This window comes from Oreochromis niloticus, linkage group LG5, assembly GCF_001858045.2.
Source record: "Oreochromis niloticus isolate F11D_XX linkage group LG5, O_niloticus_UMD_NMBU, whole genome shotgun sequence".
In the NCBI taxonomy this organism is placed as follows: Eukaryota; Metazoa; Chordata; class Actinopteri; order Cichliformes; family Cichlidae; genus Oreochromis; species Oreochromis niloticus.
In genome coordinates, this window is record NC_031970.2 from 37,455,060 (window position 1) to 37,476,465 (window position 21,406).

Consider the following 21,406-nt stretch of genomic DNA (forward strand, 5'->3'; position numbering starts at 1 on the left):
GGGGCTGAATAATTACGCACACCCCACTTTGCAGTTATTTATTTGTAAAAAATGTTTGGAATCATGTATGATTTTCGTTCCACTTCTCACATGTACACCACTTTGTATTGGTCTTTCACCTGGAATTCCAATAAAACTGATTCATGTTTGTGGCTGTAATGTGAGAAAATGTGGGAAAGTTCAAGGGGGCTGAATACTTTTGCAAGCCACTGTATGTCAGCAGGACTCTTGGGGCTCTGGTCGCTCATTGCTTAAATTGTTCTATAATTATAAAACAGAAAGTTTTACCTCAACCCATCCAGTCACCAGAGGTTTCTTGCTGTTAAAAGGGAATTTTCCCTTCCTACTGTTTTCAAGTGCTTTCTCATAGGGGGTCATCTGTTTGTTGAGGTATTTACGGTCTTTACCTTTCAGTATAAAGCACCTTCAGGTAACAGTGGTTGTAAACCAGTGCTATGTAAATAAAACTGAAGTAAATTTCATTTACATTCCTTTCCAGACATAAACAACCCTGTTGCAAACTGAATGACTTGATTTTCTGAGAAAAACACTAAAATATTGCCCAAACCTTAAGGAACACCAGGAACGTCTGTATGGGATGATGATATTAGAGTCAGATTAGAGATTACCTTTAGCCTAGATTGGACTATGATTCAGAAGACATTGTTGTCAATCAGTGTTATCTTCCACAAAGACAATCTTGGCCATGTAAGTGTCCAGATTATGGCAGCAATGCAACCACAGAGATGATAACATAGTGGGGTATGATTACTATTTAGTGGAGGATGTCATCCATAGTTATCATTCAAGTAATAACTCTGTAAGCTTTCGATCTCCACAAAACACTCAAAGGAATGCAAAACAAATCCAGTCCTGCCCGCAATGGTTTGTTTAGTCCCAGTTCAGAAAAGGGTGAAGGTGTCAGCCACGTGCACTGGAGCCGACTGTGTGTGCATGTGTGTGTGAATGGGTGTGTGTATGTGTGTACGCCCCTGGGATGTTCATTTGTCTGAACCACACGTGTATCATTCAAGTTGTGCATAAAGCCTTCTCTTAAAAACAGTCTTTTCTTAAAACACACATCTCCATGGGAAGAACTGTGTGCTAAAATATTACCAGTTATTCACATTCATATGCAGCTGAAAACATACAGCGAGATCAGAAAAGCAGCTGTATTTACCCTGTAAACCTGCAAATTAAAATATAACAGTCTTGATAAGGGACGACTCACAGGTTTTCTGATGGAAGTGCTTCCATTTGCTAAACAAATTACAGAAAAGTGCAAATGATCCCAGGTGTTAATACTTTCACAGTGCTTTCACAGTCTGATGCACCCTCATTTCAAAACACTCAGGATCATGTGCAAATCATTTAAAGTCTATATTCCATTAAAAATGATAGAGCATATGAAACCCTCTGTGTTGTATCACCTTTTCTTTAAAAACAGTGTTTTTGCTTCATAACAGATTTCAGCTGTTCCTCCTTTTTTAAAGTCAGCAGTCTTCTAATAGTTGCAAACGGTGGTTTGACATTGTCTTGCACAAATAAGCAAGTCCTTTCCTATGGCCCTGAAAAAGATGGAGGCATATGTTGCTTCAAAACCTGAACACATTTATGTACTTAAGTTTCCTTCACAGATGTGCAACTAACTCATTACATGTGCACTAATGTGCAATCCCCATACCATATGTATATTTGAACTGTGGGCTGAAACCAATCAGGTGGTCCCTCCAGTTTTTAGCCCACAAAGCCTGGAGACCATAACCTCCAAAAATAAGTTCAGCCCCTTTATGAAATGCTTTGCTTGCATTAAGTTCAAAATGAGCATATACTTTATTTTGCACTTCATTCCAGCACAATATATTTTTTGTTCATTTTACACACCTACCCACCCACCAAGCATCAACAGCAAGTACTCCAGAGTTTACTTCACAGTCTACTTATATATCTTTCAAATCCTCAGCACCCCCTCGCAATCATGACCTGTCATGGTATTTGCTTTGTTTCATTCCACTCTGCACTAAATGTTGCCCACCCACAAGTCCACATGTGGGAGCACTTTAGGGAAAGAAAGTGCTCACTTTGCTCACTGAATGAAATGATAGGAGGGAAAACATTTCCTCTAATGTAGTACTTGTTCATCTTGAGTATTATCCCGTCTGGTAACAGACTCAGCACTTCCAGCACACACTTTGTTAATTTGAGTGATTTTGCACCTATAGCCTCCTACCAGTGTCCCGAGCTACCACACAAACATGCTGAAAGAAAGGTAGCTGAGTACATACACAGATGCTGTGTGTAGTGTTTGATATTGCAACAACTGCTCCCACAGAGTAATTGGCTATGGTTGAATCATGCTTGAGGCGACAGTTTCCACCACCTAACATTGGGAGCCCAATCAGTTGATGCATTGTTTAGTATCACGAGACTTTCATGAGTGACTGAATCCAATTAAAAAGTGCCCCGACCTATGGACAGACACTTCATTTCACTGCAGCTCTGTCATCCAGCCTGTATATATTTGTTCATTTATGCATTCACTGGGTTTGTTGTTGCTGTTAGGTTGCTTGTTACCTTGTGGTAACCAGGCTTGAGGGAGACAGCTTAAGGGATACATATGAGCTTTGTGAACCACTCCAATTACTGCCAATGGTAATGTGACAAGAAAGCACGGCGGCCCTTACCTTCACACATCCATCCATCTGTCATCAGTGAGAACCCCGGGAAGCAGGAGCAGCGAGCCCGGCCTGCCACGGCCGTACACTGCTGACTGCAGCCACCATTGTCTGCAAGAGACAAGCAGCGTGATTACAGTCGTCTCTGCATTCCACACAGCTACACCTCCAGGGCAGTCATTTGCAGTTATGTTTCTCATCTTTGTGCTGTTTCTCTGTTCTCTTGCTCTCCTGAGGCTACGATGAACCCCACCTTCCCTCCCGCACACTGATCATTTGCTCCCTGCTGGAAGGAGCCTCTCATGAGCCATCGCAGTCACACACCAGAATCAATTCTCCCTATTTAACAGCTCAATAGCTCTGTCACAAAGAGGCATGGGCCAGGAACTGTTTCCCCACAATCTCTAACCAACACATTCCCCTCTAAAGCTCTGTAGCGGCGAAGGCCGCTCGATACATCGATCAGGATCTTCTTATAGCTAACAGAGACACTTTGAAGGAGTGGAGGCTTTCACTCGAAGCTGGACTTTTGAGCTTAAGGGTTTGCAGTGCTCATCTCCCACTGACATGATTAGGATTCTGCTAATGAAGCTGCTGACAGCTTAGATGAACTAATACTAATCAGTTTATTAGTGAAAACATGTTGTGAGGCAGCTCTTCCTGTTTTGACCTGTCGTAACTCTGGAATGTTTTGCCTGTGAGCAGTCAGGAGGCGCTCACACACATCATGTTAGTAAGAGCAGATATATATGACTTCTATAGACAGAGTTAGAAAGTGAATGCAATAGTGATGGCATGTACATTTGCCCACCATACATAAAGCCGTAACTCATTCTCACCACATATTACACATGTTTGGACACATTTTGGCAAGGTCTCTCTTGGAAAAGAAATTTTAAACTCAGTGAAAACTTTTACTTTTAAATAAAGGATATTAAAAAAAAAGCTTTAACGTCTTAACATCCACCATGTCACAGGCTACCCGTTCAGAGCTAGTGTGGGATTTTGTTTTAAGCCTACAGGATGTGTTTTTGACGTGTAAGAATGATATACATAAATATATATTTGTGTCCTGATTGCAAGACTGACATTAAAAAAAAACATATTCTGATTGCTTGGGTCATCATTTATGATGGCTTACAGCACACAGGGTTCAAAGACGGGATTCAAAGGATCAGTGGAGAAGCATAGCAGAGCCAAAAATCATGTTTCATATTCTGACATTGGTGATATTGATATATTAAGTTAATCTATGAATAATATAAGAGGCCGGCTGTGTGGACTGCAAATGTTCTCTCTTTGATTTTGGTATATTTATAACATTTATTGGTCCAATATATTATATTAGACTTCATTATTGCTTTATAGACCTCCCTCTCGAATTGTTTGAGCTGTGTTTTTGAGCTCCTGTCATAAATCTTTTCCAGATATGGCAACATTTTAAGGGATAATTGCATTGCAACTTTTGCATTTGCCTTTAATATCTTTGTTGGCCTCCTTCATTATGTCTGGAGCAGTTTATCCAGTTAGCTGAATGATTAGGTACACCCAAAAAGGGGGTTACATTGTTTGGGGGTTTAATAAGAGCTTAATCTGACTGCGAAACACAAATAACATACAAAAAATGTCCACGAATAAATGCTCTTGAAAATATGTTGTCTTACAACTGAAATTACCGTGACAGAAATAATGGAAAAAAGATAAGTCGTGTGTATGGATGCAATAAAAACAGCTTGCATTCATCTCTCCAGGTTACGCAGGCGACAGATTACTAACCCAATATTTTTATTTTATTTTTACTGCTACACAGAATGCAGAAAATCTAATATTATAAAAATAACTTTTAACACAAGAAATCAAGAAAAAGTTTGAAGCATCAGGAAAACATATGGACATGACCTACAAAAAAAGTGTCCTTTCATCGTGCACAGTGTGAGGAGCCACACCATATGCTCACCTACAACCACATTTCCACTCTTTATCCCTCGGTTGCAGAATTAGACGAAAATATAACAGCCCTATGAAGCTTTTTTTATTAGTACATGGCAGACAGGGTGTGACCTGTCTGAACTATTGCCTTACTCAAGTTAATTATGCTACATGTGTGAAAGCAGTCCTGTGGGTCTTAGTTAAGAATAAAGTTGAATTTCTGAAAAAGATTTAGAGACGTTAGACACAACTGCAACAACTACAATGCAGTTTACGATATCTTATTGGAAATGGGGCAAAAATTATCCAGATAGCAACAAATGTGACACACATTTAACCTTTAAACCTGACTGATGAAGCTGATTCAGGGTCTACCTCGTATGGGCTACAGTTCAGGTGACATTTGCTCTAACCCTTGAACCAAACTCACAGCGAGTACGTTTGAACCCAAGGGTTAGACTTCTCTTCAAAAGACTAATCAAAGACTGTTGCAAGCCACAAAACACCTGACAGTACTGTTACCAAGATGTATGTTCCAGATTATGGTCAAATGCGTCTGCTCTCTGGGGATCAGTTGCTGTTTCTAGGGCGATTCTTATATAGCACTTTTCTTCACCCAAGCACATTTTCTATGTAGTGCTTTTTATCTAACATTCACATACATTCAATACTCCAATGAATGCATCAGAGAGCAACTTGAAGTTAGTATCAGCAGCTCAGGATCGAACAGCTCAGGATCGAACCTCCAACCTTCTGATTAGTAGATGACCTGCTCTACCACCTGCCTTACAGCCACCTCACTGCACATCAGAGCTACTTTCCGAGACAGGTTATCCCAGTGATGTCATTTTCATTGTGGTCCAGTGTTTAGATTACCTGCACATGGATTGAGGCTAAAGGAGCTGGTGGTGGTTGTAGCAGTTTTAGTGGTAGTGGTGGTGGGGGAAAAAGCTGGGCCTGCGTCAACTTCTCTGAGTCCGTTGTCCTCCTTGGAGCTCACTGCAGAACAACAACAGCACAGACTGTGAGAAACATGTAGCAGTCCAGCTAACCGAAGCTACTGCATTCGTACCATTTAATGTTTCAAATATATGCAGCAAATTTGAAAACGTGCAATATTCCAAGACATCATTTGACCCATGCTGAGTGTTTTTGTCATTATACTCGTTTATGGAGCAGAGAGAGTTCTATGAATAAATGAACATTTTTATTTGAGGTCGTAATGGGTGGATTTTTTATACTCCTCTTTAAATATCTTTTCCCCAAGGGCCATAAATATGATGGCGATCAAATCTGGTGTTGGTTTAACCACAGCACAACCATAGATTAGCTTACTGAGATTTCTGCATTTAAGCTTTTAGTGGCAGTCAAATACTTGAGTTTTTTTTGTTATGCAGCTGCCTCATCTCGTGTCAGTGAATTCTGAACACGTGGAGTTTTTTTAAACCAAAGTAGCACAGGGTCAAACAAAATATGACAGGCACAGAATTTCAAATAATGTGACAAATGAAGTAATTAACACAACTCATTATATCCAGTGCTTGGAACCTTGGTTCCTGACATGCATGTAAATGTTACTTTACATCTACCACCCACCTAAGCACTGTTGCAGCCCAAGAGCCCCACACCAGCTCATTGCTCTGCAACAATACTTTAGGAACAACTCGAGTATGTGACTCACATGATCCCAAACAGCCTAACCTGCCCTTAGAAGACCCCTGGAGACACTGTGTCCATGTCCTGACAGGTCTTGGACACAGTGGGCATGTGGGTTTTATGTCATGGCTGATTGTTATACACCACTCTATATGATGACCAAAGATGTCACAATGGCGCCATAACAGTGATCGTGGCTCAAGAGTTGGCAGTTCGTCTTGTAATCGGAAGGTTGCCGGTTCGAGCTGCGGCTTGGACAGTCTCAGTCGTTGTGTCCTTGGGCAAGACACTTCACCCGTTGCCTACTGGTGGTGGTCAGAGGGCCCGGTGGCGCCAGTGTCCGGCAGCCTCACCTCTGTCAGTGCGCCCCAGGGTGGCTGTGGTTACAATGTAGCTTGCCATCACCAGTGTGTGAATGGGTGGATGACTGGATGTGTAAAGTGCTTTGGGGTCCTTAGGGACTAGTAAAGCGCTATACAAATACAGGCCATTTACCATAAAAGGCTGATGTCATTAACCACCCTCATAAAACATCAAAGTTTTAGTACAGCCCTTGCCCTTCGAGAGGAGTTGCGCTCTCTGAGTGCTCTTGTTGCCCACTGAGCTCCCTCTCAGCTCATATTCAATCACCCTGCTAGCACCCCAACATAAAGCATGTCCCTACAGTAATGGGAGTAGTGAAATTCCTTTTGAAATAATCTTATGTCCATTCGTCCAAACACATTGAAACCCTGTTCCTTTAGCCTCTATGCAATTTGTGCATGTCATGTTTTTGTGTATTCTGCATGACCGATATATGTAACTACATATGACACAATGTTCAGCATTTCAAACACAACACAACAATCTTGTCAAGCCTTGGATTTCTCTAAAAATGAAATGAAAATTATGATTTTAAAGTTTAAACAGTTTCAGGCTCCATTTTGAATCAACCTGCCAAGACGAGCTACTGTACCTGGTGCACACGAATGTCCATCCAGCTGCAGGATGTAGCCCTGGTGGCAGCCACAGCGATAGGAGCCCCAGATGTTGGTGCATGTGTGCTGGCACAGCTGGCCAGGGTAGAGCTCACACTCATCAACATCCTCCTGCTCCTCCACAGTGTTGGCAGCTTCATCCGTGGAACTGATGGAGAAGGCTTCCTTGGGGAACTTACTGTCTGATACTGGAAGGAGTCCGAGGAGAGGAGGTTGGGAGAAAGTTGGGGGGGGGCTAAGATTAGGAACCAGATTTTCTGTATTTATTCCAAACACTTATCTAATGAAACTGACTTGAAGACACAAAACAACATCTGCTCGTCCCTTACTAATTACATTCAAAGTGTCTATGTATGTTTATACAGTGCAGTTATACATTTCCTGAAAAGTTTTACATGAAAACAAATGTAAAAAGAGCAACTGTGAAACTCTCACTGCATTTATAGAACGCTTACGACTACCAGGGTTGGTAGGGTTACTTTTAAAATGAGCAAGAACTCGGTGACAGTGACAAGCAAAAACTCAGGACAACAGGAAGAAACCTCTCGCAGAACCTGCATCAGGAAAGGGTTGCGTTCATCGATTTCACATGGAACCTTTCTATCAGACCAACAAACATCAGCAGACACACAAACTGTTTGTGTGTCTGCTAACTAAAGGTCCAGGTTTTGACTTTCTTTCTTTGAATACTTTTCAGAGCTGATACTTTTTCATTTTTGGATCAGTTCTTCAACTTTTACACAGGTCTGTGTAGTTCTGTTTAAGTAATGAATGTCTGTGCTTTTGCCACCTCTGATTACTGAACTGTCTCTCTGAAAATTTTGAAAAAGTGCACTGTGCCTTATACACTTAATAATGACCCAACTTGATTGAGATCACCTTGAAAACAAAATGTTTTATCTCAAACGGTCGATATGCAGATGTAATAAATGTATATTGCTAAACTTGTATGCCTCATTATCCAACACTGCAACAACAAAACTAGACCTCCTCCAGTTTGATTTGATATGGTTTTGAAAACTGGTTCTCTGCCCAAGAAGGTGACAAATATTCAAGCAAGACTGCGTTCAATCTTGTTAAATCTTTATGGTCACATGACTTGGTTGGTCCTAGATCAGCTTTTAAGGCTTTAATAGGGTTACTGTACGTGCCACTTTGGGCTACATTTGTAAAGCAAAGTATTTTTGGACTAAATAAAGGCTGATCGGAAAAAAAAATGTCCATAAATGTTGTGCTCGGGATATAGGTTATTACTCACACTTTGATGCATTTTCCCTTTGTAGTGCAGAAGACATGGAGAGATACATTACAAAAATATAATTTATCAATAATATGTCCAGATGTGAGTTTTAAAAAATCTCTCTCACAGTCATTACCTGGGGTTTAAATTCAGAGGATTAAATGTTTCCTGCTTTAATTAAAAGGCAGTGAGTCATAAGACTCAAAGTATCCCCCCCTGGAAACAATTACAGTGCTTCTCATGCAATTTCTAAAATTCAAAATACACTCACACAGTAAAAGCATCTTTCATGCATGCTGTGAGGGTGTTTGTGAGAATTATTACATACAATGAATGGACGTCACCAGTTTTTGCAACTTTAAAACCTTGCAAAGCTCTCAGCAGGTTGATTCCCACTTCAGAATGACATCATTCACTCTTTTTTTTGGAAGCTAAAGGAAATGAGCTGCAGTCGATTGTTCAAGCAGAGCCTATTAAAGGGCAGGATTACGTGGAATTCCTCTTATGTTGTGAATGAAATGACAGCCTAAAGCATTGAGAAGACCAACCTTACCTCACCATCGTACTAAAAAACAACTATTCCCATTAAAGGACAACCATGACAATAATGAACTGCATTTCCATGCCGTGTGTCTGTTCCCAATATATAAAACTAAGAAGCCGGAAAAGGGTCTTCCAAACCACAAACTAATGATTATGGAATGATTCTTCTGCTTTTGTAAAAAGTTTTATGTCACCCATCACGATTCTGATGTCATTGATGAAAAACATGCAAATCCCTTCTAATAGCGCCTACAGCTGCAAACAAGGTATGTAGGTCATATTCAGTGAAATGTTAACAAGCAGTCATGTTTTTGCAGATGGAATGAGAAGCAAAGGTTTGCTGAAATGCTTCTGCATTAAACCTGAGCTTCTTGACAACCCGCTGGATCAAAGACAGAGGAAAACTTTGCTGGCCCAAGTAGAGAGACAACAGCCCGAGCTGCCATCTGTTCCTGATTCATCACAGCTCCCCATTACTCTGCAACGGTAATGTGACTCCTGACCGATCCGCCCTGAGCATCTGACATAGGCTTGTATGAGAATAAAATACTGATGGCTCAGATCTGGACTGCTTGCTGTCCCAGTGCAGTTTTGCCAGTAGCCACAAATACGTGAGAAGTTGGTGAGGAGTGTGTATGTCTCATAAACTCAATGTGCTTAACATGAAAGATAAAAACACAGAAACCTAACCCATAACAAACATACAAACAGACAAAAGCTATTAAATGTAAGCCCATGAGATTAAAAAGATTGTGAGTCTGTTTTTGAATGTACACATAGATGTGACTGATCTAAGGTCAGTGGGTAGCTTGATCCAAAGAACAGGACCACAGTAATAAGAGCACCCTCAGCACACTTCCAATCCTGGGAGCAGTTTAATTATTTGCACATGATGACCTGAAAGGTCCATTTGAGTTATAGACACTGAGCAAGTCAGCGGTATACTGCCGGCGCACACCAGTGAATTTCCTTCAGCCATGTACTCATGCTTCGCGGATAGTCCTGGTACCCTGAGCTTTACATTATTCTAACCTGTATGATCTGCCTGCATGAACAAATTTCTTCAAGTCACTTTGAGATGAGAGTTTTTTAAATTCTTGCTATGTTTTTATCTGGTAGAAAGCACTTCCAGCAATCTCATTAATGTGATGCCATATTAATAAGATCACCATAGATCTCATAGCATCATATCAAAGCTTTCAGCTCCCAGTTTGGACTCAGGAGAATCCAGGATTTTAGGCCTAAAACTTTCCCTTTTGATAAAGCATAAAGTCCTCTCTCCTCTCACCCCCAATCAGTCATTGGAGATGGCTTCTCCACCCTGAGTGTGGTTCTGCAGGAGGTCTCTTCCTGTTAAAAGGGTGTTTTCCTTCCCACTGTCACCAAATGCTTGCCCAAAAGCAGGCCGTTTGATTATTTTCTCTGTAATGTTGTAGGGTGAATTGAACTTAGTTGAACTGAATGTCCTAACTGATGGCAACATTCCTGACTTGCTCACTGTGTTTCTGAGAAAAGGATGGTAAATATGAACACCTTTTCTGTCTCTGATTTCTTTGACCTACAATGACTTGTCTCTGTTCAGTTCTAAAAAGTTCCTACACATCCAGCAGTTAATGTCATCAATGGAGCTCATTATGGAAATGTATTTATTTTTAAACAGACAGGAGCAATATGGGGGATGTAAAATATCTTCTGTTTGTGAATGTATTTGTTTACTTTTTCATACTCAAGTAACTTTAAATATTCTTACAGAATTTTACACTCAATCTCTGTTTCTTCGTATTTTGGATCTATTGCTGCATGACCTCAGCAGCAGATCCACAGAACTGTGACTGGGAAACAAAGACATTCCCTAAATTTCTCTTTACTGACCATCACAAAATAAAAGCAAACATGAAGAGAAATAAAATCTAAAAAAGATGAATTAGACTGATAGCATTTCCCCCGATTCACGTGGGAATGACAATGTGGCATGTTATTTCAAACCTAATTGTTGGACATACTGGAAAGACTGTCGGATGTTGGCTTTCGCTGCTTCCTGCAGCCTATTTTATAAAAAACGTGACATGCTGTGATAATTAACATAGCACCTGCTGAATTTAATGAGCATGTGGTAGGCCATGCACCGGAATGGATCAAAGGGCACATAGCTAACCTCACTAACCTCACTACATGAATATTTTTGTTGAGACAGGAAAGAACAGTTCACAAAGGTTCTGAAACTTTCAGTCATAATTACTACATTTTTTTCACCGGCCACTTCCTTTGCTTGTTTTTTATTATGCATAGTATAAGTCCTAGCATGTGCAAAGTGCATAATGTATGTGTTTTGGAAATTGACTGTGCAGTGGGTTACAGATACCTTTCCTGGGAAGGGCAGTTGGTCTTGGCTTCTGCTTTCTCCTCAACAGGCTCAGAGCATCCCCTTCCTCGCAGCAAGTGAGGAAGATGTGACCGCATGGATAGCCCAGGTGCTGGTGGGCATCACAACCCCGTCCTTCACTGCGAACACGTAAGCCAAGCACACAGCAGCTGCAGCACACCTGCCAGTCCGCACAACAATAGCATAGCCTGTTAGGAGAGTATCACCGGGGTGTCTTTCACATCTCTAATCATCACCTCACTTTATGGCCCTCTGCTTTTTGCTGGTTAGTAAACATCAGCATGAAAGGCAAACAGATGAGCAAGCTGCTTTATCGCACTGCAAAGGACTTCAGCTGCGTCATGTTTTGTAAAGAAAACCACATGTTAACCTGGCTTTTGCAACCATCCTCTAAAACCCAGCAAGCAGATGACCTAATACCGGAACATTTAACCCTAGAACACTATCGCTATAAATAGTAACACAATCACTAATGCCGGGTGATTTTTACCCGATATAATATAACCAATAAAAAGTAATCAAATATATCAAAATATGACAACACATGACAAATTAGAGTGGTCGTCTTTTACTTTCAACTGTGCCATGTCTAACAAAATGAAAAAAAAAAAACCCTCCTAAAACAAAATAATGACTCTGGAAAGCTGGTCTTTGGTCCACCCATTCCTGGGAAATTTGAGACTTCCCTGGTGAAGGCACAGGCTCCTCGACACGCAAACAGCTGCAGGAGAGAGAAATCATGTAAATGTATTTTCCCGGGTGTAAATCACCCGGCGATAGTGTTCTAGGGTTAAGGTAAAACTCAACTACTTAGAAACTAGAAAATGTTGCATTTCAAATTAAGGCTTCAAATTCGGCATTAAAGATTTTAATTTAAAAGCTTTTGCAGCTGTGTTCTTCAAATAAGTCAAAATTCTAATGTGGTTTAAGTTCAGAATTCATTTGGCAAATGCAACTTTCACTATGTTATTGTGAAAGGAAAAAAAACATAATTTTCTCCTCGCTTCTGTTAACAAAGCAAAACAACAGTGAGCCTGTGCTTGCTTCATGGAGAACTTGGTGGATCTGTTCACCATCTGTCATGACTCAACTGTCTTCCTCTTCCCTGTGAATCTTCCACTGTGCGTACCTGATAGGAGTCATCTAGACACGAGTCCTGCTCATCCACGTCACAGGTGTCTCCACCTCTGGCTGAGGTCACGCCTAATTCACACTGTCTTTCCTTCACAGAGCTGAGACAGCACTGCTGCTGTGCAACACTGGAACACACACACACACACACACACACACACACACACACACACACACAGCAAGTATTTTAGCACTTTTCTTGTGCTTCATATTACTCTATATGTTAAAAATAAATTATACGTTATGCATATTAATGTCAACTATATAAATAATGGAGACATAAACAAGTTAGTAAAAGTGTTTACTGAGGTCACAGGTGGTGTCCTCATAGACTTCTATACAACCAGATGGCTTTTTGTAAAAACGGAGTGTAATGACGGAGTGACTTTACTTTTCAGCCATCTTTTGTAGACCGTCTGAAGAAAAAAAGTGTGCTCCATATAACCCAAGTAGCAACAACTTCTAAATTTTTATTTCTGTTCTTTGCTGTGAAAGAAATATCATCCATGATGAATTTAGTGATGGACAATCCCGTGGCTCTGATGTTAACAGGTTAATCCTAATCCCAGCCCTTCCTGACTGTATAAGTGAAAGTTGTAGCTTCCAGGTATCTGTGGGATAACTGCTCTCCAACTTGGCCTCTGCAAACTCATTCCTGAACCGATGACAGTGGTCACAGTAGCTCACTATTTTTATCATTCCGTTATTTGTATATGATAAATCAGTTATGATGGTATTCTAATATAGTTCATATAAGACAGCGTGCAATGGTTACAATGTTATCAACATTCAACTGCAGTATAATCAAAACGTCTAAATTATAAAGGTAATAATGGTCATTTTTTATTTTCTATGGGGCACTGTAGGAAATGGCAGCAGTGAGAGTTCAGTAATCCTGACTTTAACTCATACTTTGCATAATGTGCAGCACGATGAGTAAGTAGTTCATGTGTACAGTTAGTGTACAGCAGCTACCACAATGAACATTTGAATAACTAAAAATTCATACTTTCATGTTACTTACCTGCAAACAGAGAGGTTGTCAGTAGTGAGCAGAGGCATGTTCTTGCAGTGACCATTTTCAGAAGCCCATCTCTGGCCAGCAGTGCAGCAGGTCTGCAGCAGGTCTTCAGAGGACACACCTGGATCTGCAGACAGCAGACATGCAGGTATGCATATGTCAGCACACACATGACTGATGGAATAAAAACAGTTCAGCAGTATTCTACATGTGTGCACAGCTACGCTGTATGGAGCAGACAGAGGCCCAAAGAGAACAGTGAAAAGATTAAGCTGTCTGACAGAAACATTACTGCAGCAGCCCTCGACGGTGCCTTAAAGATTTCTCCAGCTGACTAAAGAGGTACAGAATACAGTAGTCCATTTTATTTTCCTTTTTGGTCAGGTCTTGGATAACCTACTCAGCTATACTGCACAGTTTTTAAAAGCTGAATGGGAGTCCTTTGGTAGGGTTGTGAATATATACAGGACTCCGGGCAGTGTGCCAGAAGATGATGAGATTTTCTTTGCCAATAGTATATTTTTCCCTGACTGCCATTATAGAAAAAACTAACAAAAACACCATTTGAGAAGGTAGTACAAGAAAATACATAAAGTATTTTAAGGAAAATATTTGAAAGCAATTTTACTCTTTTGTGTCATTTTGATGCAAATATTTCCAAAAGGTTTTATCAGTCTGAGTCTATGCCTTTCAGAAACAAACAGGTAAAAAGGACTGACCACTGTGTGATAAACTACATAGACACACAGAGATAGATGCTTTAAAAATACAATTTTGGAACTTTTTTCAAAATGCCATCAACAACAGACCTTGATTTGAAAGAAATCTCTGTACACGTGACACAAAACCATAGAGGAAATAAAACTTTGCAAACTGTGGATGACTGGTTGATGCCTATGATGTTTGTCGTAACATCTCTTGTCAGTGATCAGTGGACCTACAAATGTTAAAACCCTTCCAAGATAAAAATATTTCTGAACCAAATCCAGAAAGACTCCCACCTTCTCTGAGCTCATTAAAGTGGCCTGAGGCATCTGGCTTTAGAAGCCAGCATCTGTGATTGTTTGGGGGGGTATGTAGAGGATATGCCATGGGTAACGTGCATATCTATGAAGTCTTCATTAATACTAGCTAATATGTCCAAGTTTTTGAGCACCACATGCTGTCATCCTACTTTTTCAGGGGAGGCTATGGTTATTTAAGCAAGACAGAGCTAAATGAAATCCTGCTTGTATTCCGACAGCTGTTGTAAGTCTGTGCTAAAGTGACCTGCCTGAATTCCAGATATGGAGCTGTTCAGGAGCAGAACTCATGTACAGTGCAAGAAACATTTTATATGCAAAACTAAAGAACCAGATTTCCTCACATCCCAAATGCTTAAATGTGGTAAAAACAGGAGGCGGGAAATATTTTTAAATATGCTGTGGTCATAATGTTTTGTCTCATCAGTATATATTTTTGTATTTTAAGTAACTGGGCTTTAGACCGCTCAGCAGAATATTCTTTCCTCGCTTGGCTTCACAGAGCGCTCCCTCTTTTGGAGAGTCCATTTTCAGATTTGTGGCACTTTTGCCACTTTTAAACCAGTTTTTCTAATTAAAGTGAATCTGACTGGAGTCAGATCAAATAAACAGATAAAAGTGAGGGTCACGAGCTTGTAGTTCTCTTTGTTTGGGAGTGAGGATCAGAGATGTTCTCTGACACAGAGCTGATTCCCATTGAGGATGGCATGATGGCTCTGTAAATTAAATCAGTTGCAATCCTTAACTGGCCATTTTAGTCATTCAGTGAGAGAATACCAAAATAAAGTCCCAGTAATGGCTCCTCTTTAAAACCATCTCAACTGCCATCATTTTGGTAAGAGGAACAAAATGTCATAATTTCAATGCCATCAACTGAGGCAAACAAGCATAGAACGCATTTGAAACCAGGAACCAATTAAATCCCCACAACTGAATGAATGCATTTCATATTTCTAAACTTCACAGCAACAAATTGCTATTGATGCTCAAAAGAGGGAGAAAACAAAAAGCTCAATTTGTTGCTTCCATTTAGCTGATTGCAAGCAAAGATTGTCTACATCAAGAGGACCCTGATTTGGTAGCCAATGATCAATGACCATCTCTGCCACACCGCAAGCTCCCAACAGAGACTTCAATGCCCCCCTCTACCACCACCTCCCTCCGGTGAGCATGTAACAGCAAGCCTGGCTGCTCTGTGTGAAGCTTGGTTGGGGGATGTACACACCATAAGACAAACTGCTGTTGCTGCCTGGTTCTCTAGCCAAGAGCTCGTCTGCCTCCCCATCGCCTCCACGTCAGTCCCCCAAACCGTCTCACCCTGCTGCTTTTATCCACATATTACCATGAATGCACACACACACACACACACACACTTCACTCAGTGCCCTTTGAAGAAAAGCCACTGACAAAGAGCTTTTGTTTTTCAACTCAATAAACCTTCTTTGGCTTATTTACAGCACACAACATTTGCATATTCTTCACACTCAGGCTGCTGTGAAATGAAGCTTTGTTTTATAACTTTGAAGACAGGAATATAATTTGTCAACAACAGCAAAAATACATTTACAAAAATCAGCAGTAAAAACAAAAGAATTTTAATAACGTTCATACTTTTCTATGCATAAAAGCGTGTAGACATTAAAAATGAGTGCTTCACACTCACACATGCACACACACACACACACACACACACAGCTAATTACATTTCACTGTCTGGATTTGTGCTGAAACATGAAGCTTATTTCTCGTAATTAAAACCAGCTACATCAGAGAATTGGCTCCACATGGAGTCAAATATAGCAGTTTGATAAGATTTAGCCATTTCCTGCATGCATGTAATATCTACCTTATTCACCTCAAACCATAATTGGTCTGAAACTGTGCTAATCCCATTCTGCACGCTTGTACATTCGTATAGAAAAAAAACCCAGAAATAGTTCCCAAGAACACAGAAGAATAGTCGAGCTTCACTCTGAAATTCTTTTTGAATTCACTTGCCTGCATTCAGCTTCATCCCAGTCCAACATCTTTTAAAGCTTGATAAAGAATTTTTATAGCAAAGACTTACTGTGCATAATTTATAAGTATTGACATTAGAAAACAGCATTCACTTGTAGGATGCTTGAAAGTAAAAAATGACTTCTCATTTTTTCCCCAAAACATTGTCATTGTCAAATCTGTGAGATTTTACTGTCAAATCCACAAATGCCTTCTAAAATCTGTTAAATCTGTTTATTGTTTTGTTTTGGGGTTTTTTCAAAAATCTCTCTCTTCATTGGGCACCTACTTAAACTGCTGTGTAGGCTACATGAAAGTATTTCCATGGCCGTGCTCTTACTCTACTACTGACAAACAAAATAGTCGATTTACTGAAATAACTGAATAATTGATTCATGGCTTAAATAAGTTATGAAGCAAAAACAGTGGCTGCAGAGCATAATAAATTACACATTCACCTTACAAGTGAACGATCCCATGTTTGATTCTAGGCAGAGACACAAATCCCTTCCTGTGTCAGGAAGAGAATGCTGTGTAAAAATCTGCCAATTAAAACATGTGGAACCACCAGCTGTTGCGACGCCTTGTAAATAAGGAAACAACAAAAAGTAGCTTTTTTTCATTAAGCGAAAATGTTACAAAAACATCTAAATAATGGTGCGTTTTTCTTAAATGTGACAATTCTGGGTTTCTGTCAGTGTATTACAAGCCCTGTGGCTAGCCTGGCCTGCATTGGCACCCACTGCATTTAAGCACATTTGGAAGGTATTTAAAGAAGGACATCAGTGACATCAACCTTTGATTAGTCAAGTGAAGTTTCAAGTTGAGCATTTTGGCTCTGACTGAGAAACTCTGGGACACAAAATGCTCTTAGGCTTGTATCTTGCCAATAATAAGAACACGCTGCTTATAGCTTTTAAGTCTGTAAATCATTGAAGTCCAAAGGTTATTTCCCCATAGATTTGCATACAACAAAGGCAATGGTCTACTTTGCATGACACAAAGGTTTTTTTCAGTTTCTGACTCTTGGTCAGACTAAACAAAAAAATTTGAATCACTCATTTTTTTCTTAATGGGATGTTAATAGCTCATGGCCACAGGCGTGTGTGGGAATTTAGATCAACCAGTGAATCCATAGCTTTGTTCTTACACTCAGCTTTCTTCACCATGATGGACCAGTACAGCATCTGAACCACTGCAGCCGTGGCCCCAATCCTGTCAGTGTCTCACCCCCCTCTCCTCACTCATAAACAAGACCCCAAGACTCTTAAACTTCTTCTTCACTTCAGTTGGGTACTCCACCCTTTCCTGGCTGAGTATCGTGGCCTCAGATTTGGCGGTGATATTTCTCATTCCAGCCACAATCGGCAGCGAACCGGTCCAGTGAGAGCTGGAGGCCACCAACTGAATTACATCATCCGCAAAATGTAGAGATGAAATCCCGAGGCCACAAAGGTGGAGGCCTTCCCACTGCATGGCTATGCCTAGAAATTCTGTCCACACAAACTGTTAAAAGGATTGACGACAGTAATTCAGACCAACCATTCACAACGGTTGTACAGGGACTAAATGGCTCATAACAGTGGGCCAGATCATATCTTTCAGCAGGCCAGGGAATCTGTAGGTGTTTCCTCAGATAAGCTGAAGGAGGTTGCCTGGAGTGGGAGGTCTTGACTTCTCTGCTTAGGCTGGTGCCCTCGCAACCTTGCCCTGGATGTGAGGAAGAAGATGGATGATGGACTGATGGATAGATGTCTCATTTAAGAATTTTAAGAATATTTTGTTGTGTAATATTTCTGGATCATGTATGATGTATAGCGTATAGACATGCAAAAAACATTATCCAAACCTGAGTTTCTATACAGATATTCATTGGGGCAAGTGGAAGGCAGTATAATGTCTCACTGTTATGAAAAGTATGTTCCAGGAGTTCCTGCCAAAAGCCAAACATGATTTTCAGATGCAGAGTCAGATGCAACTTAACAGTTAAGAGTAGCCTTCTAATTAGAAGGTAAGCACATATATTTATAGCTTAAAACCACACTTCTGTCAGTACCTTTTGTTGAAATAGTCAGAGCAGCTGCTGAGATGGCAGTGCTGCCTTGCCTATCAAACCAGCTGGTCATGTAGCAGATGGACTGAAAATAAGAGACATCCGTCCACCTAAGGAGAGCCCATGGGGTTTGTCTGGACAGATTAGCCCAGGCTCACACAGCTCACCCATCATTATTTTGTCTGGCCAAACACAGACCTTACCACCCACCCCACTGAGACACAAGTGAACCCATCTGCACCACCTGAAAATGAATGACAACAACCAGTGATCGCGTGATGTCATGAATGTCTGCTGCTTATAATATGTCAGGAATTTGGATGGTCTAGGAGCTCATGAGGTGATATATTTAGTCACTGGTCTATCATGCAAATTCATGGCTCCCCAGACATATCAGCCAGTTAGTGCTGATCACTGACGGAGCTAGTTCAGGCAGGTAAAACGAGCGGCAATGTATCAATACATGCCAACATCCTTGACTGTTCCCACGTCATATACTAAGCACACTCCCGCAATTTAAAAGTCAGTGTAAGCTGTAGTATTTCTCATCTTTCCCTCTGTCTTGTCAGTCAGTGCTGCTGCTGCCCAGTCCCACCAGCACCATAGCATCCACCTGTGGGCCACAGGGATATGTTTATGAATCATTTCTCAGTTTCATGGGTATTTCCAGCAAGTGGTGAGCCCAGAGCCTTGACACCAAACACTATTTGTATTTTGCTGCTACAAGAAATCACATCAACATGAGTTGTCTAACGTATTTTCAGTATACATATATATATTTTTAAATTCTAAAAATACTATACATCAGTGCATGTACTGGATATGTCTTAAAGGTGCATTAATTTATATTATGTGAAAGGGCAGTAGCAAACCAAATAACACTCAAATCAGCAGAACTCACTTTCTCATCGCATCTTTAATCCTTTTTGATTGTCGTAAAGAAGAATTTGTGTGAAAAAACTTCACACAAATCCAGCTCAAATACTCGGGTTTCTTAATAGATGCAACTGAACGATTTAGAAAAAACTTGTTAGCTGTACATAAACATAACATCATCTTCTAAAAGCATCACTAGTTGAATTTAGGAATTTATGGTTGTGTTTCTGTCCAATTATAAGTCCTATATTAACTCTGTTTGAAGCTCCATGTTGGTCTCCACCAACCTCAGAGAACTATGTATGGTGTTTCAGCTGCTAAATGCTCCCGTTTGTTTTTCAACCAATCACCACTGTTTGCACCCTTTGATACTCAGCAGCTGGTGTTGAATCAGGCTACTGAACGTTTTCCAGCTACCTGTTTGATAAACTAAAATGGGAAAGTTGTGCATTTGTAAAACAAAAACAAAGTAGTGAAAGGTGCTAAATCCTGTCATTATGTAAACTAATTAACAAGTAACAAAGGGGTCAATAAAGATATAATATGCACTGCATAAAGTAAACATAAGCTGGATCAAGTTAAAATGAACAACTTTTCACATAAAACATGATGGATTCTATGTTCCCTGCCTATTCATTAGTTTATGTGTGCAGTTCGTATGGACACACTGAGGCCAGAGCAGGTAATAGTTTAGAACAATGCAAGGATGCTGGAGGATGGATAGTGGAGGATAGTGCTAACTAAATGAATGATGTTAAACCCCTGCCTAAGCGCTGCTGGTTTTGGTTACTGGCGATCTTTACCTTCATTTCAGAAAGAGGCAGATGAATCTATTGATGCTATAACCCTGTTCCATGCACTACGCTCTGCATAAAGGCGACATGCTAGTTGCTTTGACGAAAGTCTAATATTTCACATAATAATTACCACATATTCTGCATTTATACCAATATATGGAACCATTACGTTTATTATTGACAATCTTAGTTTTTCAAGGTTAAACACTGAAATTTCTCTCTTTTGTTACACTTGCACCTCTCTCCTGTAAGATCAGTCTACTTTCTTTCTGATGCGCAGTGCTAGATTCCAGAGTTAAAGGTGATGTGGGACAATATAAAGAATGTGAATAATAGAATAAATATTTAATAAATGCTGCCATGCTTACCAAGTGCACAGTATAATTCTCTTAATAACGATATAATAAATATTTAATTTACTGTCTAGAATGTTTAAGTAGTTTAAATGAACAGTGGCCTTCACTGACCAGCCACGACTGAAGTGCTTAATCCAGGGGTGTCCAAACTTTTTTCACTGAGGGCCACATACATAAAACTATAGGAGGGGCTGGGCCACTTACTAGAAATTAGGTATATAACCTTAACTGCAGTGTATTAAAGTTAGAAAAATCATTTAAAAGTGGTCAAATGTGTTATATTGTTGAATATAATTAAAGACAAAACTGCCTTCATCACAGCTTTCCATAAATGGATCTTTATTGATTTATTCAGAAAAAGCTTTGGTAGCTCATTCTCAGAACAGCAGCCTCAGATTTCTTCTTGGACAGAAGATTTACAGCACAGAGAAAAAACAATAAAGGGGAAAATGGGACGGGGACATTTCAAGTTTGTTATTTAAGTTCTTAGGCTTAGCAACACACCTATTAATGTCTGTTTGAAACGATTATCAACATTAACAGACTGAACTGGACTTAATAACAGGAGTGCATATAATTTTAGTAAATTATTCTGGTGAGTATCAGCTGTGCTGGGTATGTAAATCGGGCCATCCAGCCGCGGTGCTCTCGTACGCCACTCGTGCCAAAAATCCGGACAAATGTCACTTGATCAAGGAGCAAATCTGCATCAGATGAGATCAGCTGACTTTGCGTGTGCGTGCGCTGTG

The 21,406-nt window shown here is 40.2% G+C and overlaps 1 protein-coding gene across 4 annotated transcripts in view; it reads right to left on the bottom strand.

The window, feature by feature from the left end:
* fbln2 (fibulin 2) overlaps positions 1-21,406 on the bottom strand; it is a 73,571-nt gene that overhangs the window by 23,978 nt on the left and 28,187 nt on the right. For all 4 annotated transcript variants that reach the window (XR_266203.4, XM_005452233.3, XM_019358563.2 and 1 more), the window contains exons 3-8: positions 13,559-13,682; positions 12,533-12,662; positions 11,383-11,563; positions 7,216-7,425; positions 5,481-5,603; positions 2,685-2,786 (exon numbers count right to left, since the gene is read on the bottom strand). Coding sequence is in view for 3 of the 4 variants with exons in the window: in XM_005452233.3 (XP_005452290.1) it covers positions 2,685-2,786; positions 5,481-5,603; positions 7,216-7,425; positions 11,383-11,563; positions 12,533-12,662; positions 13,559-13,682 (870 nt within the window). In the remaining variant the exon portion in view is untranslated. The remainder of the gene's footprint in view (positions 1-2,684; positions 2,787-5,480; positions 5,604-7,215; positions 7,426-11,382; positions 11,564-12,532; positions 12,663-13,558; positions 13,683-21,406) is intronic.